General features: G+C 41.0%; 2 protein-coding genes across 7 annotated transcripts; one reads left to right on the forward strand and one right to left on the reverse strand.

The window, feature by feature from the left end:
* Positions 1-26: 26 nt before the first annotated feature.
* Positions 27-11545, forward strand: rab3il1 (RAB3A interacting protein (rabin3)-like 1). Of its 6 annotated transcripts, XM_067590008.1 has the most exons (13): positions 27-156; positions 483-779; positions 4998-5181; positions 5367-5462; positions 6955-7032; positions 7253-7489; positions 7710-7829; positions 8864-8992; positions 9070-9182; positions 9392-9415; positions 9856-9955; positions 10065-10131; positions 10273-11545. In XM_067590008.1, the coding sequence occupies exons 2-13, from the start codon at positions 559-561 to the stop codon at positions 10356-10358; spliced, it is 1455 nt and encodes a 484-aa protein (XP_067446109.1). In that variant the 5' UTR covers positions 27-156; positions 483-558; the 3' UTR covers positions 10359-11545. The 6 variants fall into 6 exon arrangements, with proteins under 6 accessions (XP_067446109.1, XP_067446110.1, XP_067446111.1 ...); XM_067590009.1 differs by lacking the exon at positions 9392-9415; XM_067590010.1 differs by lacking the exon at positions 7710-7829.
* A 678-nt stretch (positions 11546-12223) lies between these two features.
* On the reverse strand, positions 12224-19093 carry epx (eosinophil peroxidase). Its single transcript, XM_067589990.1, has 16 exons — positions 18991-19093; positions 18813-18903; positions 18535-18710; positions 17826-17958; positions 17606-17735; positions 17294-17500; positions 16128-16494; positions 15890-16050; positions 15551-15809; positions 15288-15458; positions 13963-14200; positions 13666-13877; positions 13409-13573; positions 12767-12850; positions 12559-12655; positions 12224-12362 (listed from the first exon to the last, which is right to left on the reverse strand). The coding sequence occupies exons 3-16, from the start codon at positions 18572-18574 to the stop codon at positions 12305-12307; spliced, it is 2322 nt and encodes a 773-aa protein (XP_067446091.1). The 5' UTR covers positions 18575-18710; positions 18813-18903; positions 18991-19093; the 3' UTR covers positions 12224-12304.
* Positions 19094-19915: the final 822 nt, after the last annotated feature.

The raw sequence follows: 19915 nt of genomic DNA on the forward strand, positions 1-19915 counted from the left end.
CCCTTCCCGTCTTACCACCAGCAGCAGCAGGGCGAAGTGCAGGCAGGGTTCAACTTCTTAAACTCTCCAGCTAGGGATTTTCAAAGCTCAGTTTCAGCAGTTTTTGCAGATTTCTGATGCACTGGCTACAACTGGGAATCAATTTTCACTACTTTGGTGAGTGTGCCTTGTGTATATTTTGTTATTAAGTCATCTTGGAGGTCTGATACTTGCAGGATACTGCTTCCTAACTTATGTGTACACTTGATATCTCAAAGAAAGAAATTCCTTCAGCATGACAACCTGCAAAGAAAAGAGCCTGACCTCCCTGGCTCTGCAGTATGCAGAGAGGGAAATGTTAAAGTTAAAGTTTAAACACTGTAGAGGTCATGGCTTGTTCACTGACTACTGGAGGACTACATCTCTGAGGGGTGGTGATAGATTTAGAGGAACCTTTAGAGTTTAGTATTTGTGTCATTTCTTTTTTGAATTTGCATCCACAGGCATCAGGCTCATCATACATATCAAGCTGAATTAAACTCCAGCAGCTCCTATTGAGTCTCTGCACTCATTAGAGACATGGATGCTTTTGAGGGAATTCACAGCGTCCAGATTTCTTCTTCTCCACCGTCTGCAACTTCATCCAGCCCAGGATATGAAGTCCTCAAGGCAGGCAGATCTGGAATAGCAGTATATTCCTCGACCGTCTTTTTTGGGACACCTGGAGTCCTGGGACAGGCTGCAGCCAGACACAACAAGTCCAGCAGGGAAACTGAGGAGGAAGGCTGTGCTGTAGGAAGGTAAACAATTCATCCTGAAGCACCAGGGCAAGACAGATCATATATCCTTATCTATATGGAACAAACATAATGCTTTTATTGGTCAAAAATGGCCATAGTGCAGTTTGATGCTCTTTGCTGTGCCCATTTTCAGTGAAAGAACTTACTAAGTCAAAATGATAAGATAGAAAATCTAAACATTATGAGATAAAAATTCTAAATTATTACAAAGTAAGTCAGAATTTTGGCAATATACTATAATAATATAAGACTCTAAAAAAGTCAGTCTACATGATGAGTACTTTTACTTTTGATACTTTAGGTACGAGTTTCTGATTTTTCTTCTGTACTTTTACTTAAGTAACATTTTTAATTCAGGACTTTTACCTGTACTTTAGTATTTTCAGACTACAATATTTCTACTTTTACTTAAGGTCTTAAAACAACAGTCAGGTGTCCAAATTAACATTGAAACAGGTTTTTCTGGCTGTAATCATTCCTCCTGTTCATACTTGCCATTAGAAGATTCCTTCATAATACACTTACAGTATAAGTGATGGAGGCTAAAGTACACAGTCGTCCTTATGTGCAAAAATGTATTTAAAAGTTTATCTGAAGCTAATATGAAGCTTCAGTTGTCCAAATGAGTCAAATCAAGTAGATATCTTTCAACGTTACAATCTTTTTGTTACTATACTTCCACCGCAGCTCAACAGGGAAACACAAAGAGGGAATTTGATGCTAAAAAGACTGTAAATGTGGCAGATATTAACTTGATATGACTAACTCAGACTGCTGAAACACAACACAAAATGACTGTGTGGTAACATTGTGGATTTTGGCCTCCACCACTTACAATGAAAGCACATTTGAAGGGGATCTTTTAGTAGCCAGCATGAACAGGAGGAATGATTACAGTGAGGAAAACCTCTTTCAGTGTTTATATGGGCACCTGACTATTGTTTTAAGAAATACTTGAAAAACTGTGAACCTATCCTTTAAGCAGTGGTGAAAGAAGCACTCAGATCCTTTACTGAACTAAAAGCACCAATATAGTAAGTAAAAGTCCTGCATGAAAAATCCTACTTAAGTAAAAGTACATAGGTATTAGCAGCAAAATGTACTTAAAATATTAAAGTAAAAGTAGTGTTTTGTCCCTCTGACTGATATATTATTATATATGACATCAGTAGATTATTAATACTGAAGCTTCAGTGTGTAAGCAGCATGTTACTGTTGTAGCTGCTGGAGGTGGAGCTGGTTTCAACTACTTTATATAAAGTTAGGTAGTTTAGTCCAGTGGTTCCCAACCTAGGGGTCGAGCCCCCTAAAGGGTCACTGGGTAAATCTGAGGGGTCATGAGATGGTTAATGGGAGAGGAAAGAAGAAAAAACAAAGTTCTGATACACAAATCTGTTTTCAGTTTTTGGACTTTTTCCTCTAAGCTTTGATTTTTGGTGAAATATTGGATCATTTAAACATTTACTCAAATGAAACCATGTGAGAAGTTTAGAGGGAAAAATCACTATTTGGTGGAGCTGTTAACAACTCATAGACATCTGAAATGTGACCTCGACTACACACTGCTTTTTATAAGACGTCAAAAGCCAAAAAGGTTGGAAACTACTTCTTTAATCTTTAACAATGTGTTGTATTTTAAAAGCTTGTTTTATTATCCATTGTCTCAAATCTTCATCTGAAAAGTAACTAAAGTAGAAAGTACAATATTTCCCTCTGAAATGTAGTGGAGTGGAAGTATAAAGTAGCTTAAATGTACTTAGTTACTTTCCACCACTGCCTTTAAGTAACATTTTGAATTCAGGACTTGTATTGGAGTATTTTTTTAGACTACAGTATTTCTACTTTTACTTAAGTAAAGAATCTGAATACCTCTTCCACCACTGATAGATAAACAGTTAACCATGTGTGTTGATGCATCAGAAGATAAGTGGATGACCCTGTTAGATAGGCTACCTGTACAGGCTGGATGCTGGCTGAAGTGTGGATGTCAGTGGCTTTAATGTGGATGTCAGTAGCTGTGGATGTACAGGCTGGATGCTGGCTGTTTTGGGAGGTCACCGGCTGCGGTCCGGATGTTTGGGTCGGGGCGTTGGGAGCTGTGGTTGGGAGTGGATGCGCGTGTCATGTGACCGCTGGGAAACAACCAGAAACGGGGCAGGCAGACAGTCTTTTTCACTCTTGGAAACAATAACGCGAGGATGAGAAGAAACACAGTGAAGTATACGGCTGGAAACCTATAAACCAAAGTCGGTGTCACACTTTTAAACCTCATCGCTTTTTGCTGCCGTCAGACAGCTGCTGCCGTTGTTGTCGTTGGTTGTTACGTCAGCGTCCGCATTCCTCCGCTGTGTGATTTAAAACCGCCGAGATTAGTTTCACTGAAACTAGCTAACGTTAGCTCTTCTGCACCACATTTCGTTGATTTACCATCAACAACAACCGGAGGACACTGGAGGGGAGAAGCTGACAGGTACACAGCCAGGTCGGGAGGTTTATCTGACGGGATAAAAGGGCAGATACTGAGGGGGAAACCTCTCCGTATATATAAAAAAAAAGTTGTAGTTTATAGCTAGCGAGAACCAGCTAGGTTAGCTGCTAAAAGTTCTTGTTTTTTAAGGCAGTTTGCAGCTTGGAGATTTAACTTAACAACTTTGTGGGAAAAATAACAATGTAGACTCTGCAGGTTTTGATGAAATGCAGTAGCAGATGGTTTGATTTCACTCACTAGCTGTTCATCACTAGTAAACAGAGCTGTTGTATTTGGTTGTATCAGATTACACAGATGTTCCTTGATGGGTATATATGATATAAACTGCTATTTGTTAGTTTACATTATTAACAGTCTGTAGTTTTCATATGTAGATGTTTGATTACCTGTTTCTACCTTGTGATTTTCACTGGTGAAAGCATCAATACCCAATACAATACACATTTCTACAGGTTTCCTTCACATTTTCTCCAGTGAGATGGTTTTTTCTTGTTAGATAATTGTGAAAAAATTATATTCTGTCTCTATTGTTGGTGAGACTTTTATCTATTTATGAGATAGGCCTATCTTATGAATATTTCTTCCACCACTTCCCCTGAGTTTATATTATTTATGTCAAGCAGTAGGATACATATATTTAACAATTATATAACAATTATTTTCATCGTCGATTCATTTCTTGATTAGTTGTTTGGTCCATAAAATGTCAGAAAATGGTGAAACATGTTCATCACTGTTTCCCAAAGCTCAAGAAGACTTCCTCAAATGTCTTGTTTTGTTCACAACCCAAAGATATTCAGTTTACGATCACAGAGGATATATAGTGAAGTTTTTACTAGTGATAAAATATGAATCATTAAAGCTGAGTGACAGGATATTTTGATGCTGTCAGACACTGTCCCATTAGACGAAGAATTACTGCAGCTCTACATATGTCAACAACATTTATATAATATGTAAAGTTCATTAAAATGTTTCCCACCTTAGTTTTCAAGCATGTTGTGCTTAACATTAGACAACAGGACGGTGTCTGTTACAGCATTAGAATATAGTACAGAATTATCACCTGAAAACTGAAGCTGCATAAGCTTCGTAAAAGTAGAATTTATGGCAGAGCTGTTGTCTCAGATTGCACAGGTGTTCCTTAATAAAGTGCTCGGTGAGTGTGTATAATGACTAATTTGGCAAACTAGCAAAACACGCCTTGTTGTTTTAACTCCAACAAGGCGTGTTTTGCATGTCAAATCTTATTGCAGCCGTCAGACAAATGCAGTAAAGACTTCTTTATCTCTCAAAGCAGAGGGATCTCCGCTGGTACCAGCAGACATCCAGTCATGTTTCACGTTCTATAGGCCTACTGTACAGTCAGATTGATTTTAATGTTTGTGCCTTTTATTAGAGAGTACAGTGGGGAGCAGATAGAAAAGAGAGGGGGGATGACATGCAACAAGGCTTCCCGGCTGAACATTGTGACTACATGGTCAAACCTCTTAGCTTGACAGGATTATTGCATAATGTGTATATTTGTAAGTAAGTATATTTGTAGAGAGAGAGGGAGATGAATTATGGGATGATAGTTTGCATTGATGCCTTTACGGGGTCATTATCATCACATTAACTCTTGTTCTGTCCTAAACTGTCTTTACAGTAGGGTTTAAGGAGTGAAAATGAAATCTTTATGTTCACTCTCTGACTAAACTGATTATATTTTTGTTTGTGATCCTGTTAAGGTTGGTAGATCTGGATCCAGAGCCAGAGCCCAGGATGGAGGGAGGGGGCCAGGCTGGGCCCACCTCAGGCAGAGACCATGGTGACCTCTCCCGGCTCCGTAGCTCCTCTCTGGAAATCCGAGAAAAAGAAATCCGAGAGAAGGGCTCAGAGATCCTAAGGGAACAGCTGGATGCTGCAAAGAAGGTGTAACCTACTTAATGCTAACGTGACACACACACACACACACACACACACACACACACACACACACACACACACACACACACACACACGTAGCACTGTGTGACCTGGAGAAAAAAAAAAGGCTGACAATGCAAACGTCCTTCCTTGTTAAACGCTGTCGTGACTTTTTCTCCTGCACATTTCAGGAACTGAAACTAAAAGACAAGGAATGTGAACGTCTGTCGCAGGTCAGGAATCAGCTGGAGCAAGAGCTGGAAGAGCTGACCGCCAGTTTGTTTGAGGTAAGCAGGACGTCTGAGTGTACTGCAAATTTGGCACGCGCATCAGGCCCTGATGATGACGCAAGTGATGTGATGCTGTGATGAGTCGTCAAATTCACAGTTTGCATTGCAATACAGCATATTTACTGGAAGGTTAACACTGCAAAGTTTCAGCTTTTCCACTACAGAGAGAAAAAATATTCATCTGGAATGTTTTAAATCTGCACTAGTCAATATTTTATTACATTAACAATGGATCAAATAACTGCTTATAATGGGAATGATCCCCTTGCTACTTCTCCTCAGCTCTCAGTGTTTTAGCCTCTTGTTCTGGTATCAAAATTTTATTTTATTATCCAAAAGATGAAATTCATTTGGTCAGAGGTGCATACAGAAAAGGTAACAGCACAAAAAATACATGAGGTAAAACAGTATGGATGATCCATAAAACATGCACACACACTCATATTCACACACACAAAAGCAAAAAGCAAAAAAGACAAATTATCAAATGTATTGAGATGTAGGGCTGCAACTAACGATTATTTTCATTATCGATTAATCTTCTCAATTAATTGATTATTTGTTTGGACTATAAAATATCAGAAAATGGTGAAAAATGTTGATCACTGTTTCCAAGGTGACGTCCTCAAATGTTTTGTTCCGACTAACAGTCCATAACCCGAAGATATTCAGTTTACCAGCAAAGAGGTAATCATTTGGAGCCATTTTCTTAAAAATGGCTCCAAATGATTAATTGATTACCAAAATAATTGGTGACTAATTTTCTGTCGCTTGACTAATTGATTAATCAACTAATCGTAGCAGCTCTTTGGAGATGTATAAAATGTATATTATTTACACCGTTAAAACTGAGGACAAAATTAGACAAATAGTGCAGCAGTGCTGTAAGCTTGCACAGATGAATACAAGATTCTTAAATATTGTAATCTTCTAGTCAATTAATCAATTCATTGTTTACTCTATAAGATGTCAGAAAATAGTGAAAAATGTCCATCACAGTTTTCCAGGCTGATGTTCTTCAAATGTCTAGTGTTGTCTGACCAACTCGCTAAAACCCAGAGAACATTTGGCATTTTTTTACATCTGACATCAACAGTTAATTGATAATACTATTGGTTTATGATAGGCTAATTTTGGTTGGTTAATTTTCTGCCAGTCAGCTAACTGAACTAATTGTTTGAACTCTATCCAGCCCACAAACTTATGAACTTCGTCGGCAGGTGTTCACTAGACGCTCAGCACCAGACTTCAGACAAAGTTAAAGACTAGCTGTTAGCAACATGATTGAAAATGCAAGAATTTTCCACAATATCTTTATTGAGAATATGACATAAATATTTGATAGTATCATAAGACAATATGCAAGATAATGCTCTAATGGAGCACCAGGAGGAATTACTTCTTATCACCAATTATTTTTTTTCACAGATATCTTCAACAACAACAACAACAGAGTGTTTTAACCTTGTGTTTATGTTTCAATATTCAGGAAGCTCACAAGATGGTTCGTGAAGCAAATGTCAAACAAGCAGCAGCGGAGAAACAGCTGAAGGAGGCTCAGGGGAAGGTGTGTGAAGTTCGGTTTGTTTGTTACAATGCTTTTGTAGCACCTGAACTATTTCTGAATCACATTTTAATGTGTCCAAAAACAGGCTGCTATTTTAAGTAAGTTTTATTTAGATACATAAATAGCCTTTTATCTAAGTTATTGGTTTCCATCCCATCATCAGGCTTCCATCACTTTCTCTAATCCAAGTCTGCATTTTTTTTCTGCATCTGGCTCTCAGATTGATGTTCTGCAAGCGGAAGTTACAGCTCTTAAGACTCTAGTGTTGACGTCCACGCCTTCTTCACCGAACCGCCAGCTGCATCCACAGCTGCTGTCTCCGGGTACCAGGGGAGCGTACAAACATGTCGGAGGTCACATCCGCAACAAGAGCGCGAGCGGTGCCTTCGCATCCTCACCTGGAAAACCTGAACCCTCCTCAGTTCCCGTTCAGCCTGTGGCCAAAGAAGACCGAGAGGTAACCCGAATTAAGTTTTATACTCGTGTCTCTTTTCTCTGAGTATTTTGCTACAACCTCAGAATTTTGCATTTCTGCTTCTATTCCTTCTTCTTGTCTGTGGTCTGTGTCTTGTTTTCAGCAAATTCATTTCCTCTTTGCTTGTTTGTTCTTTCTCTTAGTACTAACATCTCCCTCACTTGTTCCTCCTCTGTCTCTGGTGTCTGTTCCTCTCTCTCAGCCTGCTGTTCCTGCTCTCCTCTCTCTGATTCTCTGCCTGGTTCCTGGCCAGGCTGTCAGTATGACCTATGACCCTTATTGGCAGGAGCAGGGGGAGGGGCAAGGGTCTGACAGCAGACAGGTAACTGCATCCCATCGACCAGGCCTGATAAGTCTTGCAGGGTTCAGCCTCTAGAAAATGGATCTGTTTGCTGTAATTGTGCACATTTAGAGGACAATGATTGTGTTTTTCCTGCCCCAGAGCACAAAGTGACAATGATACACAGCACGGTATTTCCGAGGAGACGTATGTGTACACTGAGTGTGTTGCTTCTGTTTTCAGTGTGGCTGTCAGATGGACATGATAATGTTTAAACTGCTGAGGCAACTCTGTTTACAGGGTTTATAGGCTTTTTATAATAAAGTTTTGTATTAGTGAAACACAATGTTTATGGCTCCTGACTGGTTTGGTTAAGAGCTGATCCTTCTAATGTTTAACTACAACTCATTTTTATGGGAGAATAACAAACACATATTCTTATGGCCTTGACTTGCTGTTTGCACCAATGACTGGATGAAACGTTTGATCCTGCTCTTTAAGTGGCTGAAAATCCGCAGCTGGGAGTCGTCATTTTGAATATTCAGACTATAGAAAATCAAAGAGCACAAAACTGCCAAATGCAGTGAGAAAACTGAAAGCAAGGCCTCCTTAAGTGTCTTTTTCTAACTAAACTGTTTATGCATCTCTGTATTTAATGACGATTTTTCTAAAACTTTACTACTGCTTGTTGATGTCTGTCCTCAGTTTTCTTATTTTTAGTCATAGTCACACCATGGCTCTTGGGTTGTTGGTTGGTTGGTTGGTCGACCACTGTGGTCCAGACAACCTCAGCAGTACTTATGAAATGTTAGCATGCTAACATGCTAAACTAACATTAATGTGAGCATGCTCTGGATGCATTTAGCTCCAAGCACCACTGTGCCTACGTACAGCCTCACAGAGCTGCTAACATGGCTGTAGACTGTAGACTTGGTTTAACTTGTCTCTATTCTGAATATGACTTTATCTTGTCAATTACAAGCTTCCATAATTAAAAAGGGGTTAAGACGGGTGTAGCTGCATGTAGACACGTCAGGCAGGTGGTTCATTGACTGATAGATTGTTTCTCTCTGCAGATGGACTCAGTTCTGTATGCAGAGTTTTTGATGTGGAGGGAACATCCGAGTCTAGACCGCTCCTCTGCCTTCCTGAGTCGGATCTACAGAGAAGATATTGGACCCTGCCTCTCCTTCACAAGATCTGAGGTCAGAATCTCACTGCTTCTTTGCAGAACCATTAAACCATTACATGCGTGGTATTTTATTGTCGCTGCTCTCCACAGTTGTCCCAGCTGGTGCAGAGCGCGGTGGAAAACAACTCTTTGACTATCGAGCCTGTGGCCATGTCAGCATTACCGATGGTTAAAGCCTCAGCGATTGAATGCGGAGGCCCTAAGTGAGTTATCATGTCTATGTAATGACTATCATGCTGTCCTCTCTTTGACCCTTCACTGCTAAACAACAGCCAGTCAACACTGAAAATTCACTCTTATTTGGTTTTGGTTTCTCTCCTGATGATTTACTTTTCTTATCGTATATCTGTGAGGGATTTAATCAACGGGCACATTTCTAATCCCTGTCTGATGAAAATCTTTGTTTTTCCAGTGGCTTTAGGGCAGCAATAGAAACGTAAGTCCCCTCAGGAAACGAACGCCTGTTAAGTTTTTCACTAACACAAATTACTGTGTCATGAAATTAATTCTGACTTTCCAGACGTCTAAAAAAGTCAGTTGAGGAAAACCGTCAGCAAATCTTTAAATTAACCAGATGTGGTTCTGCATGTGTCATTGTTTATATTCATCTAACCTACAACCTTTTCCTCTTCCAATGACTAACTTTCTCTGATCGTGCACCTCTCTTCTGTTTCTCTTCTGGAGCTTGCTTTCGTCTGGAATGTATTTTGTCTTGTTTAGCCTTGTTCTAAGTTGGGATTTGTCTTATTGTTATTAGTGAAGGGACGTAACTCATGTCCAGTGTTTGCTGAAATAAAACAATGACTGTGTGTATCCATGTCTTGTAGGTGCATTTTTTTTTTTTTTTTTTTACAGCTGATCTTTCTCTGCTTGTAGAAAATGTGCATTAAGCGGCGTGTCGCGGCTCTGCCGACATCGCATTAAACTTGGCGACAAGGGGAGCTACTACTACATCTCTCCTTCCAGCAGAGCACGGGTAACTGTCTTTATCTCTGTAACCTTTATCATGATACACTGCTGCTGCTACTGTTAAATGTTGTCAAATGTTGCTTAATGTGACCTTGTCCTTTATTTTACCTTTCTAGATCACGGCTGTTTGCAATTTTTTTACGTATATCCGCTACATCCAGCAGGGTCTGGTGAAACACGATGGTAAGTCAAAAAAAACATCTATTATATAGAAATTTTATGTAATTTTTTGTGCTTGTGCTTTTGTCTGGTTTGCTTTTAAACAGGAGGTTTATTCAACCAATGAAATGTTGTATCTTCTGTTGTCTCTGTGCTCTCGTCCAGTGGAGCAGATGTTCTGGGAGGTGATGCGTCTCCGCAGAGAAATGACTGTGGCCAAGTTAGGTTTCTACTTCACTGACCAGGGCTAGAGGACCCGACAGTTCACTAAAACACCCAACAGGACAGCATGATCCCAGGATCTTACTTACTCAGACAAGTCTGGGTTAAACTGTGGTAACAAACAGGTCTTGGATCAGTTTTTGTAGCAGAGGGTGAACAACATGAGTGCTGCAGCAAAGGTCAATCAACAAGGGAAGCAGAAAATAATTAACTGCCACTTTTGAATTTGCAATTAGAGTCAAACCAATACTGCAGGAAAGAAGTAAAAATTATTTTTAGACAGGCTGTTATTCCCAGATTTGTAAAATATAATTTTCTGTTGTATTGCAGGCCAAGTAACTAACCACTGTCCTCCAGATATTCTCTTTGCAAGTGTTTCAGTTTTTATTCTTGTGAGCGCTGAACCTCCCCGGTGGAGTACACACAACTTCTCATGCTAATACAATAGATGGTATGTGTCATGTTTCAGGCATTAGTCTGTTGAAAAGATGAGCAGAGCACAGGATGACCGCAACCTGCAGAGTGTAGTTGGTCTCTTACCTCAAGTATTACATACTTATATAAGTAAGTATATATGTAATAGTTTCATTGTGAGATTGATAATAATCTATGTAGATCTCACCGAAAAGTGATCTGTTTCTTATGCATCACTTACCACCACAGCAAGGACATTTTGTCCCCGCATGGCCTTAATTTTGTCGATGCACTCTTGCACTACCTGTTCTAGATGCCTTGTATTAAAAAAAACAAAAAAAACACCTGCAGCTTCTGCTGCATGTTAGCCTGGCCTGTACTTAATAATCAGATATAATGTCAATGAATTAGTAACAGCTTTACTATGTAGCTGGTAAATGAACAAGCTTTAATACATGTGATATGATTGCAATATGCACAACTGTAGTTTTGCACGTCTGCAATCAACAGTATGTACATACAGTATAAGCCATAAATGACTTTGCATGAATGCAGTTCATAGCCATAATATGCAATTATATTGGCTGTCGTACCTCATAGTATAGATTTATTATTATTAATGGCCAATTTTTACAGAAAAAAAGTCTTTTGAAGGTAAAAATGAAGAATATTGAGTCAGAAAGTGCAATAACTGCTTCTTAGCCTTATTTAGGGCTTTGAGGTTCCTAACCTCAGTGTACTGATGATAATGTCTTCCAGTGTAAACGCTCCATTAAAGATGAGGCATTGTAGCCTGACTACATCACCTTTGTACTGTGCGTGATTCATAAACCTTGTTTGTACAAAATCTGATAGCAGACTAATGTTGGGTCTATGTTAAGTTAAGACTGAAGTTTGGGAACAATGACTCATCACTGGTAATTAATCTCAGCTCAAGTGAACAACCGGATGACACAGACCTGTTTCACTTACGGAATGTCACCGATTAAGGTCATTGCCAGGAACCGCCTGGTTACCCCGACACCAAACGCTCTGCTACACACCCACAGTTGCCTAACAGGTTTGTAAGCAGGAATCAGGCACAGGGAGGAAATACTGAGACCATATCCCGCTCAGAGGGGCTTTATGGTATGAAAATCTGTTTTTGGAACAGACATTCCAGTAAGATTTTGGTTTCCTGATTGAAAAGACCTTTGTAAGCTTGTTTTTCTGATTCCATTGCCTCGCCATACAGATTACAGTAGACCTAGAAGAAATAGTTTGGTTTGTAGTTAATGAATAAGCACAGTCAGACTGGTTAGTGATATAACGTGTAGTCAGAGCACTAAACATGAAGTATATGAGTTATATAGTTAGTCACTGTCTAGTTATCCGTGTTCAACAACAGGGATACTTCTCAAGAAAACATTTTGATTTGTTCATAATGAGTGTCATATGGATCTATTATAAATTAACAAGACAAAATATTATTCTACAACACATACAGACAGTTCAAAACACATTTCATATAACATAGAAGAACATTAGAACAATAATTGACCAAACTCATTTAGATGGTTGATTAACTTTTCCCCTGGCAACATCCAGCACTGACTAACTCTTCTTTCTTGGGGAAATATCTGCAAGAAAGACATTCAGTTATTCATATGTCACTTTAAAACTACTGTTATGTATCTGTTTGAGATGTTTCTTTGATATTTACTTTGATTGTTTTTTCACAGAACATGTTTGACTTTAGTAATCATTAAATCTGTAATTCTGATCAGATTTGGGGCACCTTCACTATTAAACTAATTTCTACCTTCAGTGACTTACCTTCGATAACAGATCATGATCATCACCAGCACGGCCGTACCGCCGATCACTACTATCACTGCAGTGACAATGGACACGGCGGACAGCGAGGAGGGCTCTGGATCAGTACACACAAACATAAAGATTTATGATATTTTGTCCATGTTTAAATATTTCAGCTTTGTGCTTCAATCAAGGTAACGTGAATCTTAAAAAAGGATAAACTGACCTGAGCAAATAAAGGAACCTGGCAAGTTGATGCACTCCATGTTTTGTGGGCAAGAAGGATTCTGTTCTTCACATTCATTGATATCTGCAACAACAAAAAAAAAACACAGATACCTGTATCATGAAATGCATTTTATATCCAGTAGGGACAGGTGTTTTTTCAGGATTTTTGACTATCTCTCAGTTAAATATCACAGAGCTGGAACTACCAATTGATTGGTTGGTGGACAGAAAATGAATCTACATTGAGGGATAATTGAGTAATTTTTCAAGCAAAACTGGTTCTCTACATTTTCTAGTTCCAGCTTCTACATTGTGACAATTTGCTGCTTTTCCTTGACTCATGTGATAGTGAACTTAATATCTTTGGGTTTTGAGGTTTAAGGTTTAGAAGATTGTGATATTTCACCGTTTTCTGACATTTTATATACAAAACTATTAAATGAGAAAATAAAAAACAGATTGATTGATAATGACAATCATCATTCACTGCAGCCCTATATATTTTGGTTTCTCGACAAAAGGAGGTAAAAAACACTTTCACATCTGAATTAACATCAACAATCAAGATGAATGTCACCTTTGTAAATCTAAACCATGACGTGATGTTGAGAAATACCCGACCGTTGTTAAGGCCTCGTACCTCGGCATGTTGGGGGTGCGGAGCTCCACTGCTGACTGTCTGGATCACAGCTGACAGACGAAGAGCCCAGCAGCTTGAAACCAGAGTGACACTGATATAGAATCACAGAGTTGCAAAGCAGCGAGTAGCCAGATTGAATCCTGGGTATCGGACCGCAGTTGGGATCTGGGAGACAGACGTTTATACAGGTGTGTGAAAATAAAACAGATAAAACTCGACATGTTCTTCTTCTTCTGTCCCCTTTTTCAGATTCTCACCTGTGTCTGGTTCTTCCCAGGGGCTGAGGTCGAGGTGGGGGATGAGTGGGTGGGAACAGGCCAGCATGGCGTCTGGGCTCTCAGTGCGTGAGAAGGCGTCGGCAGGAACATGGGTGATGTGGCTGTTGTCACAGATGATGCGGGACAGGGAGACAGCGTGGAGGTGTCTCCTCTGGGTGCTGGTGAACACTCCTTCTCTCTCCCACCAAAACCTTGAGGGGACAAAAATTTGGATTTCTCTGCTGCTCAGTCTTAAATTATGTTGTTAAATCAGATCAGCAGAGGATTTTGTTTTACCTGTCTCCATCTCTCAGGTCTCTGAACTGTCTCGCCAGCAGGCAGGACAGCAGCGGTCCGACTCGGCCTCCGGGCAGAGCAGGTTCAGAGATGCCTCCCACCCACACGTCGATGTTGTGTGGCGTCCCATACAGGAGCTGGAATTTGTGAGCCAAAGTTCGGTTACCCAGGATTTCTGCCAGCTCTGATGTTGTGTTGGGAACGGAGAGGCCGCAGAATCTTCGCCACGAGCCGTATCCTAGTGGGATAAGATGAGGAAGAAGACAGAAATGTACTGTTCTGATAAAGGAAACGGGAGATTAAGGGAAGAGCATTAAATACAGGGTTTTGTGATTTTTCAGGACATGTTTCCGTCTCATCTGACTTTGATTCAAACATTTACAGCAACACCAGTGGGTGTCTAGAGTGCAGATTAACACACATTCCTACATGTGGAGTCGATTTATAAGTCAGCAGACCTTTTTTACAGCAGACATTCTGACTCATAAACACCATTAATGGTGGCTGCGTTTCATTCACTGTGCAGTAGGTATTCAGGTTCCAGTGGTCTGGCGTTGTGCATGTTGACACACTAACTGTGTATCATTTCATACTACATACTTGTTTTACACAGTATGTAAATACTAATTGCCATAAAAAGTTATAATCAATCAATCAACATATAACTTTGTAATGACACTGCCAATTAAAACACAAAGGGAAAGCAAAATGGTTTTTCAAAGATTTAATGCTGGTGTTTTGTTTTCCTAGATTTCTGTGACTGTCTCACTGCTAACTGCAAATAATATTTTGAAAGTTTTTGAAGCTGAGAAAAGCTTTTCCATTTCAAGGGTGCATTGCCTTGTGGGACGAGCAGATTTAGTATGCATGCTCACTTTTTTGAGTATACTTAAAGATTCCCTCCAGATTTGGATTTTATTATCTTGAATGATAGAATTTGGCTAAAATAAGTGGATTTGGAGGATATCTACATGTCAGAAACTGATAATTCACTCTGAAATGACATGAACGCAACACTTAAATGGAGCCATCATTAATGTTATTAGGTACAACTGAACCTTTCCTGCTACGATAAGTCAAAATGTCTGCAGTGAATGAATTCTTTTATATAGCTATTGTCAAGTTTTACATACTAGGCTCCAGGTCATTTCTGTTAGGTGACCAAATTTAACCCTAATCATATTTAACAACAATCTGAACAAATTAAGTTGATAAAATAAATACAATCTGTCTGTTGAAACAAGCTTTGTGGACAGTCAGTAAAGGACTTTCACTGTAAAGTGATACAGTAACTCTGCAGTGCATCAGAGTTAAGAAGCTGGTACCAGGCAGGCCATGATCCCGGCCCCTCTGGAGGTTAAGGGCCCCGAGGTCCAGAGGCATCCCTCCCTGTGCCTGAAACAGCCGCTCTGTCAGCTCCTCCACCATCATCTGGCCCGGAGTCTGCAGCTTAGCAGGAGACAGCAACAGACCGCGCAGCACGGGGTCGATACCACCTGATTAATACACCAGGAGAAAATGAAAGACCAAAACACAAAAAGCTGAGTGACTCACGTGTGATTTAATGAATTACAGCATCACAATTTACCTTCCTGCACAACCCTCCAAGAGGCAAACAGTGAATGATGCAGAGGCAGTGGGGGATGCTGGGAGTTAGCCATGTAACCCGGCCCCAGCCTGGATACTACTGGCTGCACGGTGACATGGGCAAAACGAAACGCAGCAGCTGCGAAGGCATTAGCGATGCTGGGATCCACGTCAGGATCATAACCCTCGTAGGGAGGCATCAGACGGGACATGGCGCTCTCACCGAGGACCCGCGGCAGGTAGTGCTCCCATGTTAGGATCTGAAAAGATAAAGGAAGCAGGTCAGAGTGCAGCGAATGATCTCGCAGGTGGAAGTAAAAGCTGAAACTGCTGACGACACCTGGTGAATGGCTCCCATGATCTTGCGGGCCTCTTGATAGAGGGTGTCGGGGCTCCAGTGAGGGTTGAGCTGGTGTAGCTCTTTGACCAGCCGGTTGTGCTCTCTCAGGAAGAGTGTGTGCAGTGCGATCATTCCCAGATGCTCATTGGCTCTTGAATCACCTGTAAGACATTAATCATGAACAACAGCTCCACTGAAGTCGCCCGCAGAAAGGGGACAATTCAGTACATTGACTCACCAGCTTGGAAGCAGGATGTGATGTTCTCCTGTGGTGCGGATCGGTCTGCCGTCCCTGTAGTGGTTGAGTTGCGAGGGCCACAGGGGTCCAGGTGAGCCTGCAGTCGAGGCAGGAAGGGCATGTATGCCAGCTCCTGGTCTGAGTGCCGTGAGTTGAGGGCCATTAAGCCCAGAGGAGAGGAGTGGTTACGCAGCGCCGAGGCCTGACTGGTGGAGCTGCCGTACACCATACTGGCATCCACAAAGGAGGTGATGGCGTTGAGCTGCTCCCGGTGGCGGTGGGGGCGAACTCGCTCGACGCAGCTCGGAGCAGAGCGGAAGAAAGGCATGCAGCTCTGGATGCCGTTGCGAGGATCTGACAGTGGGATCTGGGGAGAGAAGCTTTCTGTTTTACATTGTTGCTGATGGGAGAAAACAGATGTTCGTGTTTTAGCCAGTTTAGCCATTTTTTTTTAAATGATAATAAATATTATTATACATAGTAGATACCTTGTTGTATAGTTAATTCATTGCTTGTTATATTGAACACTTTCATTGCACTCATTTGTAGTGCACCTCTCATTTATTGCTGGTTTTCTTTCCTCTTTAAAGCATTTCAGAGCAGTGGTTCCCAACCTTGGGGTCTTGACCCCCCAATGGGTTGCAAGATACAAGGGGTTGAGAGACAACTAACAGGATAGCAGAGAAGAAAAATACATATTTGATACCCAAATTTCTATTCCACTTTTCAGACATTCCTCTAATCTTTGCATGTTTTCTTGTGAATTAAAGAGTACACTTCTTTAGGTCTCTAAAAAGCATTTAAATTAAACAGGGAACAAAAATCGCTTGTTGCATGATATGGCTACAACCTAGAGACAATATGCAACCAGTGACAATTGGTTACAAGTAGACATTACTTTGTGTTAAAGGATCATGAGCAAAAAGCACTGTGAAGTATTTTTACAAACAGGCAATGAATGATAAAGTTTGCAAGTAACGTCCATAGAATTGTGTGTCTTAGTCTAATTTATATAGTATAGTGGAGATTGTATTTCATATTTGAATTTTAATAAATGCTTATAAAATAAAAAAGAAGTGTAGCATATACAGTATGTAGAATGAAGACGAAGGACTGTTATGGAAAGGGAAGCACACTGAGAGCAGCTGATTGGCAGGGAAGCACACCTGTATGGGGAAGCAGGGTGTGTCCCGGCTGCAGGTGTGTGTGCAGTCAGCTCCTGTCCTGAAGGCCGCTGTGCTGGGGCTCTGGGGTGTCAGCACCATGTCGTGGTCTATCCACTGGCCCCACTCCACCAGCAGGTGGGACAGAGTGGAGTCCAGAGAGATATTGTCATTATGAGTGAACAGCACCTCCTGAGACACCAGCCGCACCTGCAAAAACAAACAAGGTGAGGAGTGATGAGATGAGTTACTGCAGGTGACAGGACAGAGGATGACAGTGAGCTGCTGCTAATGCTGCAGCTGCAGGGCTCTTACTGGAGGCAAGCTGATGTTGTGGTAAGTGTGCTCTGGGTCCCAGCCTCTGGGCGTACCCCACATGTCCTCGTATTCTGGAGGCTGCCAGCGGGAATATGGGACATTCGCAGCCCCCCATCTGGGGTGCTGTCTGATCAGGACCACACAACAGACACACAGTTACCAAACAAACAATGAAAAAAAAAGAGAAGCAATTCAGGACAGGCCTGCTCACACTGACCTGTTGTTGCACTCTCCTGTGATGGATCTGTAGCGCTCAGACAGACAGTCGGTGGGACAGCTGGGTCTCTGCAGCTCAGCTGAGCAGCCCGTCACCTGCAGCAGATTCTCCACATCTCCTTCACTCAGGAGCTCTTTTGGGGACAGTAAACACAACAAGACCTTAATGATACAAATTACAATAACAAATAACTGCTTGGAGGTGTTTGATCAGATCATTTGCTCTCGTCTTATGCCAGAATACCAAATCTATTTGTAATGATATTCTTCTGAAGTTATGTGTGCATCTGTCTTGTAAAATTACAGAGGCCTGACTCTAGGACCCTCTGGATGGATGAATCCTTTACAAAAGCAAAGAAGTAATACAAATTGTGGTTACCGAAGCACAAACGATCATAATTCCAATCTATAGAAATAGGATTTAGACTTTTTTTGTAGCTCATCTGGCTTGATACTATGGTGAAAATGATGATCCATGATGCTAAAACACTAAAAGAATGATCTTGAAGAACAGTTAACAGTTTTTGGTGAGCTTTGAATGGGATAAAAAGGATGTTAAACAGTTGCCTGAAACATACTGGGAGTCAGTGTAAGGAGGGTCGGGAATGTTAAATAATAGTAGTTTTGTATGTATAAGATTTCATCAAAAGCTTGGAAGTATTTGGACAGAAACTATTTGACGTACAGGTGCAGAAACACCTGTTTAGTACCGTGAGGGTTGGGCTGAACCATAGTGTGAGTGTAGACCATTTCTCTGATCAGCTCCACTGTGTTGTCCAGCAGTTCAGCAGCCCGGATCTGAGTTCTGGTTCTTGCTTCAGTCTGTTTAAACTGAGCCAGCAGATCACTCGGTCTCAGAGCGCCTTCAGACAGAGACTTCTTCACCCTGGGAACATTAAAAGCTTTGTTTTTTCAGTACTTACACATTGCCAATTTATACCTTGTCGTGTGTCAGATTGATCCTTAACTACAACTGAGGAATTTTTACCTTTCGCTTGTGCGAGCGTAAGCAGCATCAGTCAGCTCTATCGCCCTCTGAAGAGCCTCCTCCACAAATACAGAGCCCAGATACACAGTTCCTGAGATTAACATGGAAGAGAAACATTACATTTAAGAGGCTGCTCATTTATCTGCTCTTTTCAGTAATGATCCAACAGAAATCCTACCTGAGGAGCTGTCAAATACTCTGTTCAGTGAGGCATGCTCAGGGAAGGATAGCAGGACAAGAGACAGTCCAAGCAGAGAGAGGGACACCTGAAACCAGAAAACATCTTAACTGAACACCACAATATGTGAAGTTCACTGCTCTGTCAAATTAATTCAAGCAGAGAAAGAGAGAAACAACAGAAACTCACCGTCAGTGCTGTGTCCATCTAGATGTCTAAAACCGTTCAATCTGCGCAGAGAGAAAACGAATCGCGCTCATAGTATCTTACTTCTGCGCTGACCGTGGCTCATCTCGGGAGCCAACAGGTGTGTGTGTGTGTGTCAGTGTGTGCTTGTCTCAGAGCGTCGAGGTTGCCATTTATACACTGGCAGCAGGGCCAACAGGTATGTGCAGAATCCCCTTATCTGTCCTTCTGGTGACAGGAACGCAACATCAAACACTGCGCTCACTGCCTCGACCAAATAACCTTTTAAATCAAATTTACTTCTGTCCTCTTGCCTACGATGAAAACCCTCTGTCATATTTGGATCATTTCAAACAAATCAAACACTTTTAACCATCCCTATGGAGAGCAGATGTTTGTACATCTTTGTAGCAGCAGATATGATCCATCAAACACACTAGTAGCAGATTGAAAAGGTTCATTTAATATTTCAAAGCAGCCAATTTGGAATTTAACGGTAACATGTAAAGTTTAGTTTTTAAGGATCGTTTTCCTCACAAGTGTGTCTATGTCTTTGCCACATGCCGAACAATTCAATCTGATCGTCCCGGTGCCAGTGACGCAGGCAGGTGAGTGAGCTGGAATTCTTGGAAATGACAATGAACCAGGGATGAGGATGAATAATAAGAAAGCAAAAAGGATCAGACAGAAAGGCGATTGCGGTCAATACACATTACAGGATGTTACTGACTCATAAAGA

This window comes from Thunnus thynnus, chromosome 5, assembly GCF_963924715.1.
Source record: "Thunnus thynnus chromosome 5, fThuThy2.1, whole genome shotgun sequence".
NCBI classification, from domain to species: domain Eukaryota; kingdom Metazoa; phylum Chordata; class Actinopteri; order Scombriformes; family Scombridae; genus Thunnus; species Thunnus thynnus.